At 49.8% G+C, this 23,645-nt stretch overlaps 2 protein-coding genes and 1 pseudogene across 2 annotated transcripts in view; all 3 read right to left on the bottom strand.

The window, feature by feature from the left end:
* The window catches only part of LOC106541018 (GTPase IMAP family member 3-like), a 209,097-nt gene that overhangs the window by 45,899 nt on the left and 139,553 nt on the right, over positions 1–23,645 (bottom strand). The gene's annotated exons all lie outside the window — the stretch shown is intronic.
* Positions 8,684–11,684, bottom strand: LOC148045723 (GTPase IMAP family member 2-like). Its single transcript, XM_087712251.1, has 3 exons — positions 11,606–11,684; positions 11,020–11,053; positions 8,684–9,501 (listed from the first exon to the last, which is right to left on the bottom strand). The coding sequence occupies exons 1-3, from the start codon at positions 11,636–11,638 to the stop codon at positions 8,744–8,746; spliced, it is 825 nt and encodes a 274-aa protein (XP_087568377.1). The 5' UTR covers positions 11,639–11,684; the 3' UTR covers positions 8,684–8,743.
* LOC148045722 (GTPase IMAP family member 2 pseudogene) lies at positions 14,625–17,681 on the bottom strand (annotated as a pseudogene).

Genomic DNA, 23,645 nt, shown 5'->3' with positions numbered 1-23,645 from the left:
GGGACTGTTGACTCTCCATCTAAGGGGCAACAGACGGCCCAGGCTCTGCCTCTGTCTGTCTCTCTGTCTCTGTTTGTCTGTCTGTCTGTCACTCTCTGTTTGTGTCTCGCTGTCTCTGTCTCTCTCTCTCCTGGTCTCTCTGCCAGCTCCATTCCTCCCCCCCCCCCCCCCGTGGATCCCTCAGGTTGCTTTGATGTTGACCCTGATTCTCATACCTTCTCCTCCTCTGATTCAGTTGCTGGAGGGGTCGGTAGCTGATAGGCCACAACAGCAGGAGAAACAGCAGGAAATGATCAGACCATGACAAGGGTTGAATAACAATATCCCCTAAAACTAGATCATTCATCTGCTGTCCAGAGACTAAAATCAGGTCGAGCGTGTGTCCCTTGTTATGAGTGGGGTCTCGAATTAACTGAGGTAGGTCCATAGCCGTCATGGAAGCCATGAACTCCCGAGCTGACTCAAATGTATCGCCAATGGAAGGCAGATTGAAATCCCCCAGGATCATAAGCCTGGGGAAATCAATCGCCAGCCTGGCTAACACATCCAGCAGCTCAGGCAGAGCCGATGAAACGCAGCAGGGGGAGACACGTACGTGACAAAAAGGACCACCTGAACTCCAAGGCCTCACTTCACAAAAAGGGACTCACACCCATGTCCAAGGATTCTGTGAATGTTGTCCTGATGGGTTTGTTCTCCTATGTTGTGCCATGCGTTTGTGAAGTGGTTGTTTTGTTTCTCCACTGTACAGTTCTATACACGTCTCACTACACTGTACAGCATGCATCACACTGCTTCTCTTTCGTTAGTTCAGGACCCAATATTTCTCACTAAAAGGGCATTTTGATGGACGGGGCCAATGGTCAAGCCTATCAAGACCTTGGGCTCTTTTATCTTCTTCATGTCCTTCTACAGCTTCTCTTTCCTCCTCACAGGTCCACCATAAATGGTAATATGTTCCATGTATTGATTCACATTTCCAACATTTTGGGGAGATATTTGTTAAGATTTTATCTAACCTTGTTGGTGCCAGGTGCCCTCTGTAAAACATTTTGTACTGGTTTTCCTTGTATGCAACTGACAGAGTCATTTTTAAGTTTGTTCCCCAAAATTTTTCCCATTTGTCTAATTCAATATTATAGCCAAAGTTCTGTGCCCATTTTATCATTTGTTCTTTCACAATTTCCTCTTCCATTTTATACTTCAGGAGGAATTTATATATTCTCCCTATCATCTTTCTATCTGGGCTTTGAATAATTTTATCCAATTTGTGTGGCTCTGTTTCGATGTCATATAATTTAGTATCTTTATTGTATTTAGTTTTGATTTGGAGGTGTGGCTTGTAACAGGAATAAGATTCTTGGTAAAATATTCATTTTAATTGTCGCTATACGTCCTATGAGTGATAACTGAATATTTTTCCAATTTTCTAAATCTTTTTTTATTTGTATCACTAATTTATTATAATTATCGTCTTTAATTGTGGAACATTTTGCGGACACCCAGATTCCCAAGTATTTTACTTTCTTAGTTATTTGCATTCTGGTTGCTACTTCTACTTCCTCTTCTTGCTTTTTTGTCATGTTCTTGGTTATCATTTTTGTTTTGTCTTTATTCATCTTTATTCCTGCCACTTCGCCATATTCTTCTAATTTTTGAATTAATTTCAGGCTGGATTCTAATGGGTCCTCTAGAACAAATACTAAGTCATCGACATAGGCTTGGGCCTTATATTCTTCATTTTTGAGTCTCAAACCTTTTATTCCCTGGTCCTTCCGAATTTCATTTAATAAAATTTCCAAAGTTAATATAAACAGCAAACGAGAGAGGGGGCATCCCTGTCTGACTCCTTTTTTTCTTGTTTTTTTTTTTCATTTTTTTAGTGGTATTGAACGAAAGTATTCAAGTCACAGATGAGGCACTTTGGCAAAGGATATAAATAAATAAATAAATAAATAAATAAATAAATAAATACATACATACATACATACATACATACATACATACATACATACATACATACATACATACATACTCTATTTTTTGGAGTATAAGACGCACCTTTCCACCTCAAAAAAGAGGGTAAAAATCTGGGTGCGTCTTATACACTGAATACAGCATTTTTTTTGCCTCCCAAAACCCTGCCCCCTTTGCAAGTTTGGGAAGCCTGCAAATTGCTCCTGGGGCTGAGGAGGGCAAAAACGAGTGAAAAACGGGCCATTTTTTGCTTGTTTTTGCCCGTCCCACCCCACCGCCAGCCTCCAGGAGCACTCTAAAGACTGTGCATGCCCTTTTTGGGCAAAAAAAACCCAGGCCCATTTTTGCAAAAAAAAAATGGTCGTTTTCTGCTCATTTTTGCACGCACACACCAGGGGTGGGTTTCTCGGTTCAGTTGGAACGGGGCCGGCGGTGTCCTCGTGTATGCGTGCGGCACGCACGTGCGCGTGCGGGGCACACACATGCGTACTAGCGTCTGTGTGATGCTCCAGCTGCTCCTGGAGGATCGCGCAGGCGCTGTATGCATCCTGCGCATGCGTGGAAGCGCAGAACTTGTCAAAACCGGGTAAGGAATGCGGGCGCGCGGGTGGGCCCTTCGCCGTTCCTGGAAGTTACTTACTTCCGGGTTCGCCGACCAACCGGTTCACAGGGACCACCGCAAACTGGTTGAAACCCACCCCTGGCACACACCCAGCCCCCAGGAGCACTTTACAGGCCTCTCAAGCTCTCTACATGCCCCATTTTTCACAAAAAATGATGCGTCTTATACTCCAAAAAATACAGTAAATAAATGGAATCAACCTTTCACTTGCTGCCACTTAACTGTGCTGTCCCAGTGTGCTGTCCCAACAGTATATAGCTAATTTAGGAATTAAGAGCGGTCTCCTTTAAGAAACTACCTCATGGAAAATGTAACTACCTTATGGGAAATGTAGTCCCATAACATGTGACCACATCTTTGCTCCCTGATTGGGCAGTGGGGTACTCTGCCCGGGAAACTGATTTATTACTGGGCACTCACTGAATCGCCATCGGCACTACCAGAAGCAGCTTGGCACCAGCAGCATGAGTTAGAGGAATTAATGTCTTTTTACACCACGTGATGGGACAGATCATGGAAAGTCAGAAGAATCTTAACACTGAACTGTAAGTTTTGCTATTAAGGATGCCTGATAATAAACGTGATCTGAAAGAGATTCCTAAGCGTGGAGTTAACTGGCTGCCCGAGCAGAACCTCATTGCCCGGAGCAGAACAGTAAAAAGACATTAAAACTCCTTTAGCTTCCTTTGTTTTCCTCTCTGAGCTCCGAAAAGATGATGAATGATTTGCCCCCATCCAGAAGCTCCTGAGTAAATAAGACGTTGAGGTGTGGAATCCCAAACTCCGTTTGCATTTTAACTGAGAAAAGCTGCCAGGATTTTCCCACCCCCCTTTGGAGCAAAGAGGAACATCCCATTTCAGCGAGAAAGGCTGATTATCTCTCCTGAGATGAAGGACGTTGTTGTGATTAAGAAAGTGTGTTAAAAGGAAATCAGGATTTGCATGATAAAGCAAGCCTCTTTTTTGAGGTAAAAGTCTTATACTCCAAAAATGTGGTAGTTTTTCAGTTTCAGCATATCCGCAGCCACGTGATCAAAATGTGGATCCTTGGCAGCCAACTTATATTTATGACGGTCTCAGTGTCCCGAGGTCACGTCCCTTTTCTAACCTTCTGACAAGCCAGATTCACTTGAACAACCATCTTACTCATTTAAGAACCACAGGGATTCCCTTAACAAATGTGGCGAGAAAGGTTTTTAAATGTGGGGGATCACTCCACACGTTTCTCACTGACTAACAGAAATTTTTGGCTCAATTGTGGCCATAAGTTGAGATCTACCTGTATTGGGGAGGATGAAGTCTTTCTCTTGGGTGCAGAAATCAAGGCTTGGGTATACGTGATATGGGATGATTGTATCGGAAATCAACAAATCAAGCAATAAAATAATTTAGTGTGCAATGAAAGCTTTGTTTTATTACATGAGATCACACACACACACACACACACACACACACACACACACAGGTTGCTCCTTTCCCATCCAGGTTTACGTATTTCTGGACCCTTTGCAGCTCTAATGGGAGAGTTCGGAAGGCAGCCCTATTGTTTGGTTGATGAAAAGGCTAGTTTGGGCCCAATGAAAGAAATGACACGGACTCGAAGGGGGGAAAACCCCAGTTTCCTGACCTTTGAAAGGAAGTGTAGGAGGCTGATGTGTGTGGCAGCAGCCAAAAAAGCTAACACAATCCTCGGTTGCATAAACAAAGACATAGATGTGAAGTATTGGTACTGCTTTGTAAAGCCTTAGTAAGGCCAGACCTGGAATGTCACATCGAGTTTTGGTCACCACGTTAAAAAAAGAGGTTGAGACTTTGGAAAAAGCACAAAGAAAAACAATTAAGATAATCGAAGGCCTGGAAGCTAAACATACAAAGAATGGTTGCAGGATTTGGGTTTGGCTAGTCTAGAGAAAAGAAGGACTAGGGGGGGACATGATAGCAGTGTTCCAGTATTAGAGGGGCTGCCCCCAAAAGGGGTCTAATTATTCTACAAAGCACCAGAAGGCAGGATGAGAAACCATGGATGGAAACTAATGAAGGAGAGTGGCAACCTGGAATTAAGGAGAAACTTCCTAAAAGTGAGGACAATTAACCAGTGGAACTGCTTGCCACCAGATGTTGTAGGTGCTCTACCCTAGTCCTCATTGAGATTTGCTCTCCCGGAGAGGCCTGCTTTTCAACTGCTTTCTCTGCTCTTCGCCCCCCCCTCCCCATTCAAGCAGTTCAGAAACGGCAGCCTAAAACTTCAGGGGAAGGGGAGAAACAGCACCCCACCTCCTCACCAGTTGCAAGTGACACCCTGAATCCCTAGTGGCAGATCTGGACTGCCTAGAGGGGAGGGACGGGGGAGCCCATGTTCCACTGCCCACTCCTTTGTCATCAGTAATGACTACTCCGGGTCGAGTGTGGTGGTGGTGGGTCTCCAATGCTTAGCGCAAACTACCATCCTTCTGCATTTCAAACATAAGGGGAGAACAACGCCCCTCTTGGCAAACTGGGTCTCTCCCCCCCCCCCCAATCTCGTTGGAGGTCACACAAATGTCGCACTGAACAACAGGAAGTTTTGACTCGATTGTGGCTGCTAAACCGCGAATTACGAGTGGCAGATCTGGACCGCCTAGAGGGGAGGGACGGGGAAGCCCATGTTCCACTGACCACCCCTTTGCCATAAGTAACAACTACCCCGGGGTGGAGTGTTGTGTGTGTGGGAGAAGCGCAAACAGCCATCCTTCTGCATTTCAAACATAAGGGGGAAACAACGCCCCTCTTGGCAAATCGGGTGTCCCCTCCCCCATCTTGTTGGACGTGACTAGGCGGGGGCGGGGGCTGCTTGGGGGAAATGGGGGGGTGACTTTTCTTCAGTCACGTGATTTCTGGGCAGCGCAGAGCCCTCTCGCGCCCCCCCCCCACTTTCGCTTTCTACTGGCGGCTTGCCTGCATTGTCTGGAGGGCAGGATGGGTGGGCTGAAATGGGGATCCGGTTAGGGGTGAGACTCGGGAAGAGGACGTAGGGAGGGGGTGGAAGGAGACTGAAAGACAGACTGGGGAGGCCAAGTGGAGCAGAAGAGGCTCCTGTTGGTTAGAACCGCGGAATCCCAGAGCTGGAAGGGTACCTGAAGGTCATCCAGCCCAGCCCCTCCTCAGGGTGAAGTTGAGAGCAAAAGTGGTTTTTCTTCAGCCAGAGCTTCGCCGGCCCCCAGCTGAAATCTTCATGTCTGTTTGGGAGATTGGACAGGCACTTGTCTGAAATGGTCTCTAGGGTTTCCAGCTTGAGCAGGGGGGTGGACTAGAAGACCTCCGATGTCCCTCCCAACTCTGTTATGCTATGATTCTGCCTCCCTCTTCAGGTGGCCCAGGAGGATGCTATGGCTGATGGGACTAAAATCTTCAGAGAGCTTGGGCCCCTTCCCAGCCTGGGGTCATCCCAAAATCAGGATCCAGGAAGGGCCTTTTATCCTCACGCAACGGGTTACGGATAACATAGCTAGGTGAGACCTGATCCCCCAAATGGAGAGGATTAGGATTAGGATTTATTTCATTTATATGCCGCCCTTTTCCCCGAAGGGGACTCAGGGCGGCTCACAATTCCGTCAGGGAAGGGGGTACAGACAGGGGATAAAAAGACGAAACATAACAATACACAATTTAAAAACACACAACAACCATACCATTCGAGGAGGGGGGCAAAAGCTCTTCAGCCCCAGGCCTGTCGGAACAGCCAGGTTTTAAGGGCTTTGCGGAAGGCCTGGAGGGTGGTGAGGGTTCGAATCTCCGACCCTCTGGAGGGTTCCAGAGGTCGGAGCAGCCACAGAGAAGGCTCTCCTCCGGGTAATCGCCAGTCGGCATTGGCCGGCGGATGGAATTCAGAGGAGGCCTAATCTGTGGGATCTAATCGGTCTAGTGGAGGCAATTGGCAGCAGGCAGTCTCTCAAGTACCCAGGTCATCCCAGCAGGGGCTTCCCCCAAAGGAGACCCAGATGAAACATGGGGCAGATCACACCCTCCTGTGGGACTCCTCCCAGGAAGGGCCCAAATTCGAAGAGATCTCCAGGCGGGAGGTCTTGAGAGGAGGCAAGAAACAATGGATGGAAACAGGGAGGACAATTAACCTGTAGAATAGCTTACCTTCGGAAATCGTGGGTGCTCCATCACTGGAGGTTTTGAAGAAGAGACTAGTTTCTCCAGCTTGAGCAGAGGGTTGGACTAGATGACCTCCAAGCTACCTTCCAACTCTATTCTAACTATTCTAACTGCTATTCTAACTGCTGTGACACTAGCTAGGAATGTGGGGGCACTGAGTTTGGATGGGGGGGGGGGAAGACCTCCAGCCTGGATGGACCTTCAGAATCCTTTAACTTCCCCCAATCCTTCAAGATGAGTCCTATTTACGACGGTTACGTGTCCTGGGATCACGCAATCCCCTTCTGCGACCTTCCGACAAACCAATGAGTCAATGGGGAAGCCTTCTTCCGTATAACCACCGTGATGCAACCTTAACCAGGGCAGGGATTCACTTAGCAGCTCAATCGAGGAAGCTCGTACCACGGGGCGAAGCTCACTTCACTGTTGACTCACTTAGTGACGGAACACTTGGGCTCCCTTGGGGCCATAAGTTGAGGGCTACCAATAGGAAGGCCGTAACATGGGGCAAAGCTCGCCAAACCATTGTCTTACTTAGCGACTGATCAATCAGGTGCTGTTGTGGTCGTAAGTAGAGGACTACCAATGATTCCTCTTGCAGGTTGGGAATTTTACAAAGTATCTCTCAACCGAACGACAGAAGACACTTAACTGCCTCAATCCCGCTCCTTTGAAATCCAGAAATCCTAAACTTCAGATCACAACGGAGCCCAAACATTGACGTCGCTAAGTGAGACATTTCTCAAGCGAATGACTGCCACCCGGTTCTACCAAGGGTGTAAAGATGACCCAATACGGATGAGCAAAGTCAGTGGGGGAAGCCAGATTCGCTTAATGACCAGGTGACTGACTTAATGATGGCAGTGATTCACTTAACAACGAGGCAAGGAAGGTCTGCAAATGGGATAAAACTCACCTAACAAATGTCGCACTGAACAGCAGGAAGTTTGGATTCGATTGTGGCTATTAAACCACGAATTACCGGTAATCCTTCTTCGCAGTTTAGCTCTTTTTATGCCCTTTCTTGCCACAGAGATGAAGTGACTCGCCGTGACCTGTCAAAAGCGCGAACGTCATAAGCGCGCCGACAACACCGCGGCGCTAAAACCGCGATTTCAAAAGCGCGCCAACAACAGCGCGCCGACCGAAGCGCGATTTCATTTAAGGTAAGATTTACAGTTAGGTTTAGGGCTAGGTTTAGGGTTAGGTTTAGGGTTAGGTTGAGGGTTACGTTACAGCGCGCTTCTGTCGGCGTGCTTTTGTCGGCGCGCTTTAGGGCTAATTAGTCGCTAATTCATCACGCGGTTTTGTCACTGCGCTTTAGACACCGCGCTTTAGTCAGGCACGCTTTTGTTGTCCGTGCATTTGTGGTGGAACCGTGACTCGCTGCCATTGGTAAGACAGAAACGCGGTTGTTAAATGAGTCCGTCTTTCCCATTGCCAATAAGTCAGTTGTCAAGAGCCTCACATGACAGCAGGTATGCTACAATGGTCGTTAAGCATGAAAAACAGCCGCCAATCACTTTTCTGATGCTGTCGTAAGTCTGAACGGTCACTAAATGGATGGTTGTAAATGGAGGATTACCTGTAGGGCTGTCCAGGCATGTCAAACAGGTGGCAGGCAGGGCGCATATGGGTCAGCAAAGGGAGAAAACCTCACGATAGTCACGGTCTGACTCGCAACGCAATCAACTTTCGCACCAGTGCCAATGGTCCCCATTCGTTTGGGCACCGCGGACCGGCTTTGCAGAAGACAATGGACCTGGTGTGTGTATATATGTCTGTCTGTCTGTCTGTCTGTGTGTGTGTGTGTGTGTGTGTGTGTGTTTGTGTGTGTGTGTGGTTTCACAAGCTACCTAGATTCCCCATATCCATGATGAAACTTTCTTCAGTTGTGCGGACACACTTTCCAGAACCCTTGCTGTATACAAATGCACAACCACAAATTTCGAACAGCCTTTTTATTGCACGTACCACCATCGGACGTTTAGAAAGGAGAACACCTTAAGAAAAATATATCACAATAGCAATGGAAAACACAATACCCGCAAAGACACCGGCAACACGATAAGGATTACGCAGCCAACTTCTCTCTGATTTTCTCCGGGCCGTTTTGTTCCCATCTAGGAACAGTTTGATGCCTTCATCCCATAAGTTGTGCTCCAAGTACAGCTGGTTGACATAGTATCTCCCCCCGTTCTCCAAAACTGTTGTCTGCACCATCTCCATCAGCTCCAAGACCTGCCTCTCCCGCTCGGCTCCCACCGCCTTGTTGTTGAATCCGCAGAAGCGGTTGCCGCACTGCTGGATCAGGTCCTGCAGATTCTTGTTGTCGGACTTTCGGACGTACTCCTGCAGGGAGTCCCCACCCAAATCCTCCACGCAGGTGAAGAGGACAATTGTGTGCCTGGCGGACTCAGCCCCAAAGATATCCCAGACACATTTTGCAGAGGTCACGTCTTCCGCGGTGAAGCGTCCCGTCTGGGTTACCAAGATCAGGGCATGGGGGCCAGGCCGAGAGAATTTAATGCAAGCCATGACCTCACGTCGCACAATCTCATTGTAGTTGTCAGAATCAAACATGGCTGGCGTGTCGACCACGGAGACCGTTATGCCCTGCCAGTTGCCTTGCCCCCTTTGGCACTTCAGGGTGGTGATCTTTGCCGTCAAGATGGACTCAAACTCTCTCCGGTCGAGGATGGTGTTGCCCGTGGCACTCTTTCCGCCGCCGGATTTTCCAACTAGGATTAGCCGGAGTTCCTCTATGAGTGTTGAAGACACAGAATTGTTGGTTCCACCACAAAACCGCAGTAGAATAAAGCGCGCTCGACGAAAGCGCGTACGTGACGTCATCACAGCGCGACGAAAACAGCACGCTGTGAGCGGTAAACTTAAAATTAACACGTAAATCTAAACCTAACCCCCCCAAACCTAACCCTAAACCTAACCCTAACCCTAAGCCTAACCCTTAACCTAAACCTAACCCTAACCCTTAACCTAACGCTAAACCTAACCCTAACGCTTAACGTAACCCTAAACCTAACCCTAACCCTTAACCTAACCCTAACCCTTACCTTTATGTGAATTGGCTTGCTTTAATTTAATTTTAATTTTAATTTAATTTATTTTTAATTTTATTTGTCGCGTTGCTGATGACGTCACGTACGCGCTTTCGTCGGGCGTGCTTTATTCTACCGCGGTTTTGACGGGTCACGGAATTGTTGAGGTCCATTAAAGAAGAGTCCTTACTGATTGCAGTTGGAAATACAGGTAGTCCTCAACTTACGACCATTCATGTAGTGACCAAAGTTAGAACAGTACTAAAAAAAGTGTCTCAGGACCCTTTTTCTCACTACCAACCATTTCAGGATCCCCGTGGTCACATGACCAGACTGGTTCATATTTATGACGGTTGCAGCCTCCTGGGGTCACGTGATTCCCCTTTCACGACCTTTTAACCAGCCGCGTCAAAGGGGAAGTCATATTCACTTTACAACCGTGTGACTTACTTAACCACTGCAATGATTAGCAGATCGTAAAAGAGGGCAAAACTCATTTAACAAACATCTCACTTAGCAACAGAAATGTGAGGTTCGATTGTGATCGTAAGTCGAGGACTACCTGCCCTCAATTTTGGCGTTTCAAAATCATGACATGTTAGTGCCAATATTTTATGGTCTCTGGGCCTCATTGGGTCTTTTGACTGGCCTGGGTGAATTGCTATTAGTAGTAGCCTTCACTTTACGAAGAAATTATGTTGTTAAGTGAGTTTTGCTCCATTTTACAACTTTTCTTGCCACATCTCTTAGGTGAATCACTGCCGTTCTTAAATTAGCCACACGGTTGTTAAGTGAATCTTGTTTCCCCATGAACTGTTCGTGGGATGGTCGCAAAAGGGGACACTGCAACTGTCATAAATGTGAACCAGTTGTCAAGCATCCAAAGGTAAATTACTTCACCGTGGGGATGCCGCAACGGATGTCAGAGTGAAAAGCAGACATAAGTGATGATTATTTGTTGTCATTCTGAACGGTCGCTAAGCGAAGTGTTGTACGTCGAGGACTATCTGGATATGTATGTGCAGTCTCGATTGGGTTAACAACCCCCAACCGACAAAGGGGAAATTGGGCATGACTCACAACTTGCTTAACACCTGAAATGTTGGTTTGTCGTTTGGCCCCGGGGGGAAATCCGTGGTTGGGCAAGAGCTCTTTTGAAGGAAAGAGCAAAAGACCCATGAAGGGTCCCCCTCCCCACAAGACCCCTGTGACCCCTCTTACCTTCTCCGCTCCTCTTCAGGGCTCTCAGAAAGCTCTGCAACGAAAGACTCGGGGTTAGAAAGGAAGAAACGCCAAGAGGGTCCATGGAGGGCGACCACGGAACGGCTTTGCCCAGACTGAGCCAGGCAAACAGCAACGCGCGATGATTCGGATTCTTCTGCTGCACAGTGTCGCTTCTCAGCCCCCCCCCTTAAAGAAACAGTCCTTGACTTTTAACCGTTCACTTAGTGACTAGGACTAGTCTTCAATTTACAGCAGTTCATTTAATAATGACCGTTTGAAATGAAAACAGAACAGAATTTGGACCAGAGCTGCCAAAGTAACACTTCGTGGACCGGACACGACACCCTCTGGCCACACCTACACCCGGTTTAGCGAAGGGGGGGGGAAGTATGAATACGTTACGCGACACCACCCTGACGATGTGAGTTTGACACCCCTGATTTGGATGCTTGGCAACTGACTCATATTTACGACATTAGCAGTGTCTGGAGATTCCCACTTTGCGAGCTCCTGATCCTGGATGGAAACCCAGGCCGAAGAGAAGTGACTTAAAAGGGTAGATTTGCTTCGAAATACAACGTACCTCGACGTTTTCCCGATGCTGTTGAAATGCCATTTCCCGTCTTTCACACACGATGCTTTGAAGACCTGGGTCCCTGCGAACCACAAAAACAATTACAGGTAGTTCTCAGCTTACAACCCCAATCGGGACCAGAATTTCTGTTGTTAAGTGAGACAGTTGTTAAGCGAGTTGCATGAATTGCTGCACCTGTTAACTGTTCAGTGAACTGGGCTTTCTTTTCGACTTACAACCGCCATTGAAACCAACATTCCCATTGTGAAGCGAGGCAGTTGTTAAGTGAGTCAGCCCCATTTTGACCACCTTTTCCCTGGGGTTGTTAAATGACTTGGGGGCACAGGGTGTCCTCAACTTGTGACCATTCGCTTAGCGACAAAAAGGGACATATGACCTTTCCCCACACAGTTGCTGTGCGGCAGGGACACGCGATTCCCGCTTTTTTTTGCGACCGGTTGATCAAAATTCAGTCATTTGGCAACAGACTCATACTTACGACCAAAGGTCAACGGGACCGGCTTTTGCGACCTGCGGAACAGAGACATCTGAGGCATGCGTGCATGCATGTGTGTGTGTAGAAAGCCAGATTCACTTAACAGCCAGCTCACTCACTGATTGACAGTGGCAATTCGCGGCAGCGGCAAAGAATGAGGCAAAACCTCCCTGAACAAACGTCTCGTTTCACAACGTATCTTGTGGTCGTAAAATCGCGCTGTAACTACTCAGCTGGGGTAATGCAAGGAAGAATCTTCCGGGCAATGGGAAGAGGGGCTGGGGGGGGTCGGGGATCTGTTACAGATGAGGATTATTGCGCTCCCTGAACAAGCGCTGAAAAGAGGGGAGGGACAGACTACAAGCCAAAGGGAATCAGGCGCGGGGGGGGGGGGCTTGTGTCAATGACGGTATGCCGCCCCCCAAACAGAGGGGTTTCTCCGGATCGGGACCACCGGCAAGGAGAGGGAGGGGGAAATGGAAGGGGCGGGGGGATGTCAGATAGATCGGGTCAGCGCACGGAGAAGCTTTTGGCGGGGGAGAATGGGAGAGGGAGGGGAGAAGACGCACTTCATCCGGGATTGGAGACCCCCCCTATACTCCCCCTCCCCAAACAAGCCTGCCTTGCACCCCCTCCTCTCCCCCTACCTGGCCTGGGGCTTCCGCGCCCTGGAGAAAACTCCGAACATAGAAACGTTTTTCGCTCCGAGAAAATACCCGCAACGTGGCCGAAGTGTAAAAGTGAAAGCGAAAGCAATTAAAAGTGCGACTGTGCCGCTGTCTGGCAGCCCGGCGTTGGCTTTTTTGGCCCAGGGGAGGGGGAGACGGTCACGGGATCTCCCGTCAGAGAGAGACCCCCATCCCCTCTGCCACCCCCGCAATTGGGAACCGGGCTCTTTCCGCCCTCATAATGCGATTTCACGGTGCTCCCTCCCCAACCCCCGTTTAAGCCATCGTCCCGGGACCACAACGTCATTTACCTCTTCAGAGATTTTCTCCGTCCGGACCGGGTTTCCTTCTGAAGGCAAACCTTGGGGGAGGGAGAGCCCACTTCCTCCCCCGCCCCCACACACGCCCACCGCCCTTTCCCCTCTCCCCAACCCCAACATCGCCAGAAGAATCTGATGGAGATCCTTTTTTCAAAAGCTCTTGCGTTGTTTCCTCCCTCCCCCCCCCCATCCAAGATTTTTTACAAGAGGGAGGGAGGGAGAGCTCTGAACCCAGTCTGCTCCCCACCCCCACCCCGAGGGTACAGCGGTTGTGTGAGTTCAGGCATTGTGGTGGAGGTTGAGGTTAAAAACAACAACCCCCCCCCAGTAAATCAGCGGGGCACCATATTCACAATAAATATATGCCAAGAGCGGGGGTGGGGTAGGTGGGTGAAAATTAAGAGTTTTTTAGATGGAGGTTTTTAAGAAGAGATTGGATCAACCGTGAGAAATGGTTATTGGGTCTCCTGCTCGGGCAGGGAGTACGACTAGAAGACCTCCGAGGTATCTTCCAAATCTGCTACTCTTGAAGAACATAGAACAGAGTTAAAAGGGACCTTAGAGATCATCTAGTCCTAGTCCAACCCCCTACTCGAACAGGAGACACTGAATCACAGAGTTGGAAGGGACCTTGAAGGTCTTCTAGTCTGTTCTCTTCTTGAAAGCCTCCAGTGATACCATCATTCCTTGTCTGGCCTTCAGGCTTGACCCCCTCCTTTCTGGGGCAACCCCTCGGATATTGGAACACGGCTATCCGGGTTTTCCCTGGTACTTCTCTCCTCTAGACTAGCCCTGCCCAATTCCTGTAACTGCAGTACTCTAGGTGTGGTCTTACTAGGGCTTCACAGAGTGGTTGTAGTACTTCACTTGATCTTGATTGTATCCCCCATTAATGCAATTTAGGATTGCGTTGGCTTTTTGGCTGCCGTTGCACACTGCTGGCTCCTATTTAGCTGGTTGTCCACTAAGACTCCAAGATCCCCCTCACAGTCACTGCTATTAAGCCTGGTTTCACCCAGTTCATATGTGTAATTTTGGTTTTTCCTGCCTAAGTTAGGACTTTAATTTTCTCTACTTGAATTTCATTTTGTTAGTTAGGGCCCAGTGTTCAAATCTGACAAGATCCATCTGGATCTTGAGCCTATCTTCTAGGGTGTTAGCTATTCCTGCCAGCTTAGTGAAGATATTGAAGAGTACTAGGCCTAAGATAGAATCTTGGTAGTATCCCATTGCTCTCCTCTCTCCATGTAGACTTGGACCCATTAAGGACTACTTGTTGAGTATGGTTTGTCAGCCAGTTGCAAATCCATCTGGTGGTAAAGCTGACTATCCCACTTTTTTCGAGCTTACAAAGAAGTAGGTTGTGATCTACTTTGTCGAATGCTTTGCTGACGTCTATTATGTCCACAGTATTTCACTGGTCTACTAATTTAGTCACTATGTTGACTGTATCTTAAATTACATATCTTAAATTACAGCATGGCGCAGAGGATCGAGACCATATGTTAAGTTACGGCGTGGAGCAAAGGATCGAGACCATCTGGGAAATTACAGCATGTTTGATTTATTATTCGGGTGAACACACAAGAATCTGGTCAACTAACAGTCAGCAGAATTCAAAATCAGATGGACAGATCTCTTGTCAGCAGGATGGGACTCAAGACTCATGACAGCCTCGACCTCTTCCTCAGGCTCAATCTGGTCATTTACATCAGGGGTCCCGGGGGCTGTGGAACAGCATGCCAGAAACCGGTTCTCAGAAAGAAGCAAAGCCGCATCTGCAGGATGCAGATGGCAGGTGAAAACACGGCTCCTTCGGTGTGCGGAAAAACCTCTCTCCACAGAAGCAGTCCCTGGGGCCCAAATGGTTGGGGTCCCGTGATCTACATGAACTTAAGACTAGCCCCCTTCCCACATTCAGATCAGAAGATCTGTCCCAAAGATGTTGAACGAAAGAAGACTTAAGATAGTTCGACTACAATATATATTAAGATTACAAAGGCGGTAGTGATGATTGCAGCCATTAAAAATTTTTCTTTCCAATTCAACGCATTCTCTGCCATTTTTCGGGCTTCTTTGTTCTTCGCCAGGACAGCTTTGACAATGCCATCCGTCAGGTTGGGCTCCAAATACAGCTGGTTGGTGTAGTACCCACCTCCATTCTCTGAAATGGTTCTCTGCACAATCTCCATCAGCTCCGAGACCTGATTATCCCGCTCGGATCCCATAGCCTTGTTGTTGAACCCATAGAAGCGGTTCCGGCATTGCTGGATCACATCCCGTAGATTTTTGTTGTCGGAGTTTTGGACGTACTCATGCAGGGGGTCCCCACCCAAATCCTCCACGCAAGTGAAGAGGACAATCGTGCGCCTGGTGGATTCTGCCCCAAAGATATCCTGGACGCACTTCGCAGCAGCCGCGTCTTCGGCGGTGAAGCGTCCCACCTGGGTCACCAAGATCAAGGCGTGGGGGCCAGGCCGGGAGAAGTCAATGCAAGACATGACCTCCCGTCGCACACCCTCACTGTAATCGTCGGAATCGAACATGGCTGGCGTGTCGACCACGTAGATCGTCTTGCCCTGCCAGCTTCCCTGTCCCCTTTGGCACCTCAGGGTGGTGATTTTTGCTGACAAGATGGACTTAAACAACTTCTCTCTGAGGATGGTGTTGCCCGTGGCGCTCTTCCCACCGCCAGACTTTCCGACCAGGATGAGCCGGATTTCGGCATCGTCCCCTGGGAGTTTGGAAGACAGGGGGACAATGTTAGGGCAGAGTGTAGTTACACTGCTCAATGGAACTCAGTTCATGTATTCAACTATTGACAGAGAGAGGAGGGAGAGAGAGGGGGGGGAGAGGGAGAACGAGATGGTAGAAATAGATGTGGGAAGGTGGGTGGGTAGAGAGAGAGAGATGGATGATAGGATAGATGGATGATAGGGAGAATGGATGGACGGATGGATGGATGATAGAGAGATAGACACAGACAGGATAGATAAATATGGATGGATGTAATAGAAATGGATGGATGATAGGATAGATGGATGGATCGATGGATGGATGATAGGATAGATGGATGGATGGATGGATGGATGGATGATAGGATAGATGGATGGATGGATGAGAGATATACAGACAGTGTAGATAAATATGGATGGATGGATAGGATACATAGATGGATGGATGGGTGGATGATAGAGACAGAGACAGGATAGATAAATATGGATGGATGGATAAATGGATGGGATAGATAGATTAGAATAGACAGAGGGAGAGAGAAAGAGAGGGAGAGAGAGAGAGAGAGAGTTTATCCGGTTTCCCTCTTGACTTTGCTGATCAGAAGGTCGCAAAAGGGGATCACATGACCCTGGGACACTGCAACCGTCATAAGTACAAGTCAGTTGCTGAGCATCTGAATTTGGATCCTGGGACCCCGGAGACAGCAGGGGACGCTGCCATGGTTGTACGTGTGGAAAAAACAGTCCTCTTTGTGGGTTGTGATTGTGTTACTTACCTGCAAAGCCTCTCCGCTCCACGACGGCCTGAAAGATTAGAGAGGGGGGGAGAGAAATGGAAAATTAGGAGTGGCTCCGGTAGGATAATCCACAGACAGGCAGCGGGTGGGAGGTTTGAGACGGAGGAAAGGAGGGACGAAGGCAGGGAAGGGAGGTGAAGTGTCCCTGGGAAAGTGGCATCACAGTCAGGAATTGGACCCAACTGGGAGCTGGGAAAAGGATTGACCAGGAATGAAGGAAGAGGGAAGGGAGGGGGGAACAGAGGGTAGGAAAAAAGGGAGGAGCAGAAGAAGGGACAGGGAAGAAAAGGGAGGGAGGGAAGGGAGGGGGAAGGAAAGAAGGGAGGGAGGGAGAAAGAGAAAAGGAAGGAAAGGAGAGAGGGAGGAAAGAGAGGGAGGAATTTGGGAGGAAGGAAGGAAAGGGAGTGAGGGAAAAGGAGGGAGAAAGGAAGGAAAAGGTGAGAGGGGGAAAGAAGGAGGAAGGAAGGAAAAGAAGAGGGACAGAGGAAAAGAAAGGAGAGAGGGAAGAGGGAAATAAGAGAAGGAGGGAGGGAAAAAGAAGGGCAGGAGTAACTGAGGGAAGAAAGAAAGAAGGAAGGAAGGAAGGAAAGAGGGAGGGATGGGAAAAGGTAGGGAGAAGACAAAAGAGAGAGAGGAAGAGAGAAAAGAATTCAGAAAGAAAGAAAGAAAGGGAAGGGAAGGGCCTTTTCCCAGCTAGCCATGCTCTGCTCCAGAAAGTTCTAGATTCCCGGCCCCGGGTGCAAAGAAGGAGAGAGATTGGCTGGGGGTGGGGTGGGGCTGCGGGGGCAAGAAACCAGGCGGGGGAGCCCACCCCAGAGACCCTGGAGGATAATGCGGGGGGGGGGGGGCACATGAGAAAAGAGGTTGGCATCCCCTCCTTCCAAGGCGCTGGAATCAAACTCAAGGTGCTGGGAAGACAAGCGTGGAGCCGCCTGGGGCTGCCCCTTCGCCAGAGCCCCCTTTTGCCCAAAGGAGGAGGGGGCCATTTAGGCACTCCTCCCTTGGAGACTGCATCCCATTCTTCTCCCATACCTACCTGGTAAGGGTCGCCCAACAACTGATAGGCCATTTCTTCCTTCCTTTCTTCCTTTTCTTTCTTTCCTTCGTTCTCTTATCTCTCCTTCGTTCTCTTCTCCTTCTCTCCTTCCTTCTCTTCTTCTTTCTTCCCTCCTTTCTTTTCCCTTTTCTCTCCTTTCTTTTCTTCTTCCTTCCTTCCTTCCCTTCCTTCTCTTCTCTTCCTTTCTCTATCTCCTTCCTTCTCTTCTTTCTTCTTCCCTCCCTCCTTTTCCCTTCTCTCTTCTTTCCTTTTTTCCTTCTTCCTTTCTTTTCCCTCTCCTTCCTTCTCTTCTCCTCTTCCCTTCTCTATCTCCTTCCTTCCTTTTCTCTCTCCTTCCATCTCTTTCCTTCTCTTTCCTTCTCTTCTCTCTCCTTCCTTCTTTTCTCCTCTTCCCTTCTCTATCTCATTCCTTCCTTTTCTCTCCTTCCTTCTCTTTCCTTCTCTTCTCTTCTCTTCTCTCTCCTTCCTTCTTTTCTCCTCTTCCCTTCTCTATCTTCTTCCTTCTTTTTTTCTTCTCTCTCCGTCCTTCACATCTCTTTCTTTCCCTCTCTTCTCCTTCTCTTCTCTTCCTTGGACAGTGGGATCTCTGTAAGATCAGAAGGAGGAGGGGGAGTCACAGCATCACCATGGCAACCTCCGAAGACACAGGAGAGTTGCCTCTACCCCACCTGGGGACTCATCACTTCCCCAGACCCCAAAGGCCTGCTCATGACATCCCCCCACCTGGGCTCACACTGTCCCCCCCCCCCAAAGAAAACTTGGGCTGGAGCCAAAGGACAATTTTCATTCTGGTGAGATCTCCTGCTCGAGCTAGACGACCTCTTGAGGTCCCTTCCCACTCTGTGATTCTGTTCTGTCGAAAAGTAAAACAGCATATCAGTTCCAGGGCTGGAAGGGACCTCAGAGGTCATCTAATCCAACCCCCTGCTTGAGCAGGAGACCTTTACCAAATCCTAGAAAGACAGAGTGGGAAGGGACCTTGGAGGTCATCTAGTCCAACTCCAAGTCAAGCAGGAGACCCTTGCAGAATCAGACTTGGAAGAGACCTTGGAGGTCATCTAGTCCAAACTGGGCAGAAATTAGCTGCTAAAGGTGTGAGGGGAGGGGTGTCCCCTGGGGTTCCAGAGGCTTGTTTTATTATCCCCCGGCTTCAGCTTTGGGGGCAGGGGCGAGGAGGGGATAAAATTTTTGTCTCTTACATTCCGGGGACTTTCTCCTCTGTCCGGGCTTCTGGCCACGTACAGAAAGCTCTTTTGCGGCTTCCGGTTACTAGAACCTGGCAGGTGGATTCCTGAGGCTCGGTTCCTTGGGGTCGTGGGGGGGGGGTTGGGGGTCCCAAGTAACAACGGATGGGTTATCAGGAAGGAAGATGCCCCCCTCCAGTTGCAGAGCCTGGGGGAGCTCCGTCCCCTAAAAGGGGAGGGGCTTTGTCCCTGAAGACCCCGGGGCGAGGGATGTTCCCTAAGACTCCGGGGTGGGAAGCTATACCTCTAAAGACCTCGGGGGGGACTATGTCCTCTAAGACTCCGGGTGGGGGGGCTACGTCCCCAAAGATGTAGCGGGTGGGAGGGGGAAGCTACGCCCCTGCAGGGCTGTGGACCCTCCTCGTCCCGCTTTGCAAACGATCGACACGTTTCCCCTTTCATCCCCCCCCCGCCCGCCGCACTGCCCATCTCCCCCTCCCCATACCGGCTGAGAACCCCGGTCCGTCCTACCTGAGCTCGGCCGCCGGTTCCTCGCTCTGTATGGGGAGGGGGCGCCTCGGTTGGAAAGCGAAAGCCGGAGTGGGGTGGGGGGAGCGATTCCGTTCCTCCGTCAAACTTTGGCGTCCCGCGAAGCTGCGGCCGCAGGAGGGGGCGCTGGGAGCCCCCCCCCCCGGAAGGAAGAAGAGCCGGGGCTGGGTGGAAAGTGGGTCGGGGGGAGATCCTGGCTCCGCCACCTTTCAAAGAATAACCGAGCGGTTCCTTTTCTGAAAAGTCACGACGGGAAACGCCCCGCTTGCTCGCCTCTGCCTCTCCCACCCCCGCGATCGGAGGCGGGGCGGGCGTCTTCGGCGCGGGGGGGGGGGGCGACAGGGCTTTGATGAAGTCTGGTTGGTCAATTCAGCGTCCTGCTTGAGTTGGTGGAGAGAGGGGAGGTCGGACTAGATGACCTCCGAGGTGCCTTCTGACTATTATTCTGTAAGGGTCTCCTGCTGGACCATGGGGTCGCGCTAGATGACCTCGGAGGTCCCTTCTGGCTTTGTCATTCTGTAAGGGTTTCCTGCTTGAGAAGGGGGTCAGACTAGATGACCTCGGAGGTCCCTCCCAAGTCTATCATTCCCCCCTCCCACGCCTCTTCCCAGCGTCCCGATCTGCCCTTTCAGGGACGGGGGTCGCTTGCTATGAAATGAGGGGGTCTGTTTCTCCACCCCGCCCAGTCCCCAATTGTAGGCCGCCCCTTTTCAACTCGGGAGGCTGGGGAGGGGTCGCTTTATGCAAATGATGAACCACAATGATTTAAAATTAAAATTTAAAACTAAAATTAAGTAAAGTATAAACTAAAGTAAAGTAATAAAAAGGGTATTTGCGGTCAACGACCCCGCAGCAACCCGTGAGCGGACGCGGGCCGCCGGCGTCTTTCTTTCCGCGCATGCGTGTGTGTGTATATATGTGTATGTTGAGAGGAGGGGGGGAATCGCTTTCTTTCAAGCACGTGATTTCCAAACAAAGCAGCCGCCACGAACTTTCGCTTTCGCCCTCTCCCCCACCCCCCGCAGCTTCCAGCTCGCGCAGCCGCAGAGAGCACAGCCTGGAAACATCTGTAAAAACCCCTGTGATATAAAACTTACGCGCTACGGCTATTGCTATAACTTTCCTTTATTGCAACGGGGCGTTTTTGGGACCCGACGCAAGTTTTGGATCGCGGCCCCCACGCGCGCGCTCTCCGTGTGGGCTTCTCTGAAAGCACGGACTTCCTGAAGTCCGCCTCGCTTTTGAGGGAGTGGGCGAAAAGGGGGGGAAGAGTTACCACGGGGCGGGCTGACCCCACCCGCCTGTCTCTTTCCCTCCCCCTCCCTTCCCCCCCTCTCTCTGTTGGACTAAATGACCTCGAAGGTCCCTTCCTACTCTTTTTGTTTTGTTCTATTCTGTCGGAATCCTTCCTGGGGTGGGTGGGTGATGCAGCTGTCGCTTGTGAGAAGAGCCGATGCGGCTGCGCGAGCTGGAAGCGGTGGAGGGGGGAGAGGGGGAAAGCGAAAGTGTTCGGGGAGGCTTTGTTTGGAAATCACGTGATTGAAAGAAAGCGATCCCTCCCCCTCAGTCAACATATACACACACGCACGCGCGGAAACCAAGGCGCCGGCGGCCCCACCCGCTCACAGGATGCAACCGGGTCATTGAGCGCAAATACCTTTTTTATTACTTTACTTTATTTTACTTTATATCTTTACCTTACTTTATATTTTACTCCATATCTTTATTTTAATTTTAATTTTAAATTTTTCGTTCATCTTTTGCATAGAGCGCCCCCCCCCGCAGGCCCTATCCCCAACCTCCTTGGGACCTTGGAGGTTGTCTAGTCCGACCCCCTGCTCGAGCAGGAGAGCCTTACAGAAGCACAGTTGCAAGGGACCTCAGAGGATATCTAGACCAACCCGGTGCTCAAGGAGGAGGAGACTTACAGAATTAAAGAGTTGGAGGGGACCTTGGAGGTCATCTAGTCCAACCCTTGTCAAACAGGAGACCTTACAGATTCACAGCTGGAAGGGACCTCCGAGGTCAACTAGTCCGGCCTCCTCCTTTTCCACAATTCAAGCAGGACACTGAACTGACCAGCCAGACCTGGTCAACGCCCGGCCCGCCTCCGATGTGGGGGCGGGGGGAGGGACAGGCGAGCAAGCGGGGCGTTTCCTGTCTAGTTGACGGAGCCAGGATCTCCCCCAAATCCACTTTCCACCCAGCCCCGGCTTTTCTTCTTTCTGGGGGCGGGGCTCCCACGCCCCCTCCTGAGGCCGCAGCGCGGGGTCTTCAGGGTCATAGATTAGGGGCTTTAAAGGACGTAACCCCCACCCGGTGTCTTTTTTTTTTTTTTAATTTTTTTAAAAAAAGATTTTACAAATATTTACCCAAAAGCCCCCTCAGCCCAAAGGAACCGAGTCTCAGGAATCCACCTGCCCGGCTCTAGTAACTGGAAGCCGTAAAAGAGCTTTCTGTACATGCCCAGAAGCCTGGGCAGAGGAGAAAGTCCCGGGAATGTAAGAGACAAGGATGGTATTCCTTCCCTCGCCATAGGGCTCAAAATACTCCCACACACACACAAGCTGAAGCCCAGGGATACTAAAAGAAGCCACTGTAGCTAAGGGGAGACCCCCTCCTTACACACAGCTAAATTCTGCCCAGGTTGGACTAGATGACCTCCCAAGGATCTCTTCCAAGTCTGTGATTCTACAACTGTCTCCTGCTTGACTAGGGGTTGGACTAGATGACCTCTGAGGTCCCTTCCAGGCCAGCCCTGGAACTGATGTGCTGTTTTACTTTTCGACAGAACAGAATCACAGAGTGGGAAGGGACCTCAAGAGCTCATCTAGTTCGAGCAGGAGACCTCACCAGAATGAAAATTGTCCTTTGGCTCGAGTCCAAGTTTTCTTTGGGGGGGAGGGTGGAAGTGTGAGCCCAGGTTGCTGGAGGGGTGTTATGAGCAGGCCTTTGGGGTCTGAGGAAGGAATGGGCCCCCAGGTGGGGTAGGGGCAGCCCTCCTGTGTCTTTGGAGATTGCCATGGCGGCCCTGTGACTCCCCCTACTCCTTCTGATCTTACACAGATTGCACCGTCCAAGGAAGAGAAGAGAAGAGAAGGAAAGAGAGAAGGAGAGAGAAGAGAAAAGGAAGGAAGAAGTTAGAGAAGGGAAGAGGAGAAAAGAAGGAAAGAGAGAGAAGAGAAGGAAGGAGAGAGAAAAGGAAAGAAGGAAGAAGGAGATAGAGAAGGGAAGAGAAGGGAAGGAAGGGAGGGAAGGAAAAGAAAAGGAAGGAGAGAAGGAAAAAGGAAGAAGGAAAGGAGAAGAAAACAAAAGAAAGAAGAGGAAGGAAGGAAGGAGGTAGAGAAGAGGGAGGGAGGGAGAAAGGAAGGGAGAAAGGAAGGAAGAAATGGCCTACCAGTCGTTGGGCGACCCTTGCCAGGTAGGTATGGGGAGAAGAATGGGGCAGGGTCTTCAAAGGAGGGTCCCGGCGCTTCCTTTCCTGAAGTCAGGACTGCCTAAATGGGAGTTCTGGCACAGAGGCAGCCCCAGGCGGCTCCACGCTTGTCTTCCCAGCGCCTTGAGTTTAATTCCAGTGCCTTGGAAGGAGGGGATGCCAACCTCTTTTCTCATATGCCCCCCCCCCCCGCATTATCCTCCAGGGTCTCTGGGGTGGGCTCCCCCTCCTGGTTCCTTGCCCCCCAGACCCACCCACCCAGCCAGCCAATTTGTCAGCACCTCTCCATTAATTAATTAGGAAAGAAAGACCACAAGACTCCATGTGTGGAAATACTTTTACTAATTAAGAATGATTAAAGGCATAGCGAAGCGAAGTCTGATTATTTAGGCACAAAAGCAATTGATATATAGAATAGCCCATTCCAAACCCCTTGGCATCACAGTTCCAGTCCAATCATAATTCTTCCAAATGTCAGGTGTGAGATAACTTCAAAAGGCATCACAAAGATGGAATGTCGGTGCCGTTAGTCCTGGCAAGAAACACCCACGCATGCGTAGTCCGATCAGCCGGTGAACTCCAGAACATTCCTCCAGCACAATGAGTAACCCCTCCCAAATACCATGCCCTCGCTCCCCGTTTCATGGCAGCTGAAGCGATAGCAAAGCAGAGGCTGACATCCGGCCGTCCCCTGGAAAAAGGCAGTCAGGCCTGGAAAATGAGAAAACACAAACAAACAGACGAACAACAAAACATAGAAGAGAGAAGGGGGGGGGGGAGAGAAAATCAAGGTTTGTCAGGATAAGT

Source organism: Thamnophis sirtalis, unplaced genomic scaffold (assembly GCF_051295495.1).
Source record: "Thamnophis sirtalis isolate CommonGarterSnake01/CBP01778 unplaced genomic scaffold, rThaSir2_p1.2 scaffold_4, whole genome shotgun sequence".
Classification (NCBI taxonomy): Eukaryota; Metazoa; Chordata; class Lepidosauria; order Squamata; family Natricidae; genus Thamnophis; species Thamnophis sirtalis.
Note: the sequence above shows the minus strand (reverse complement) of the source record. Positions and strands in the feature narration are given on the sequence as shown.

What these genes read in the sequence shown, in the direction of transcription:
- LOC148045723 (XM_087712251.1), bottom strand. Translation starts at nt 11,638, where the DNA reads ATGGCATTTCAACAGCATCGGGAAAACGTCGAG. An exon ending in AGCATCGGGAAAACGTCGAG is followed by an intron (nt 11,054 to 11,605) that starts GTACGTTGTATT and finishes CTTTCGTTGCAG; the next exon opens with AGCTTTCTGAGAGCCCTGAA. An exon ending in CCTGAAGAGGAGCGGAGAAG is followed by an intron (nt 9,502 to 11,019) that starts GTAAGAGGGGTC and finishes CAACACTCATAG; the next exon opens with AGGAACTCCGGCTAATCCTA.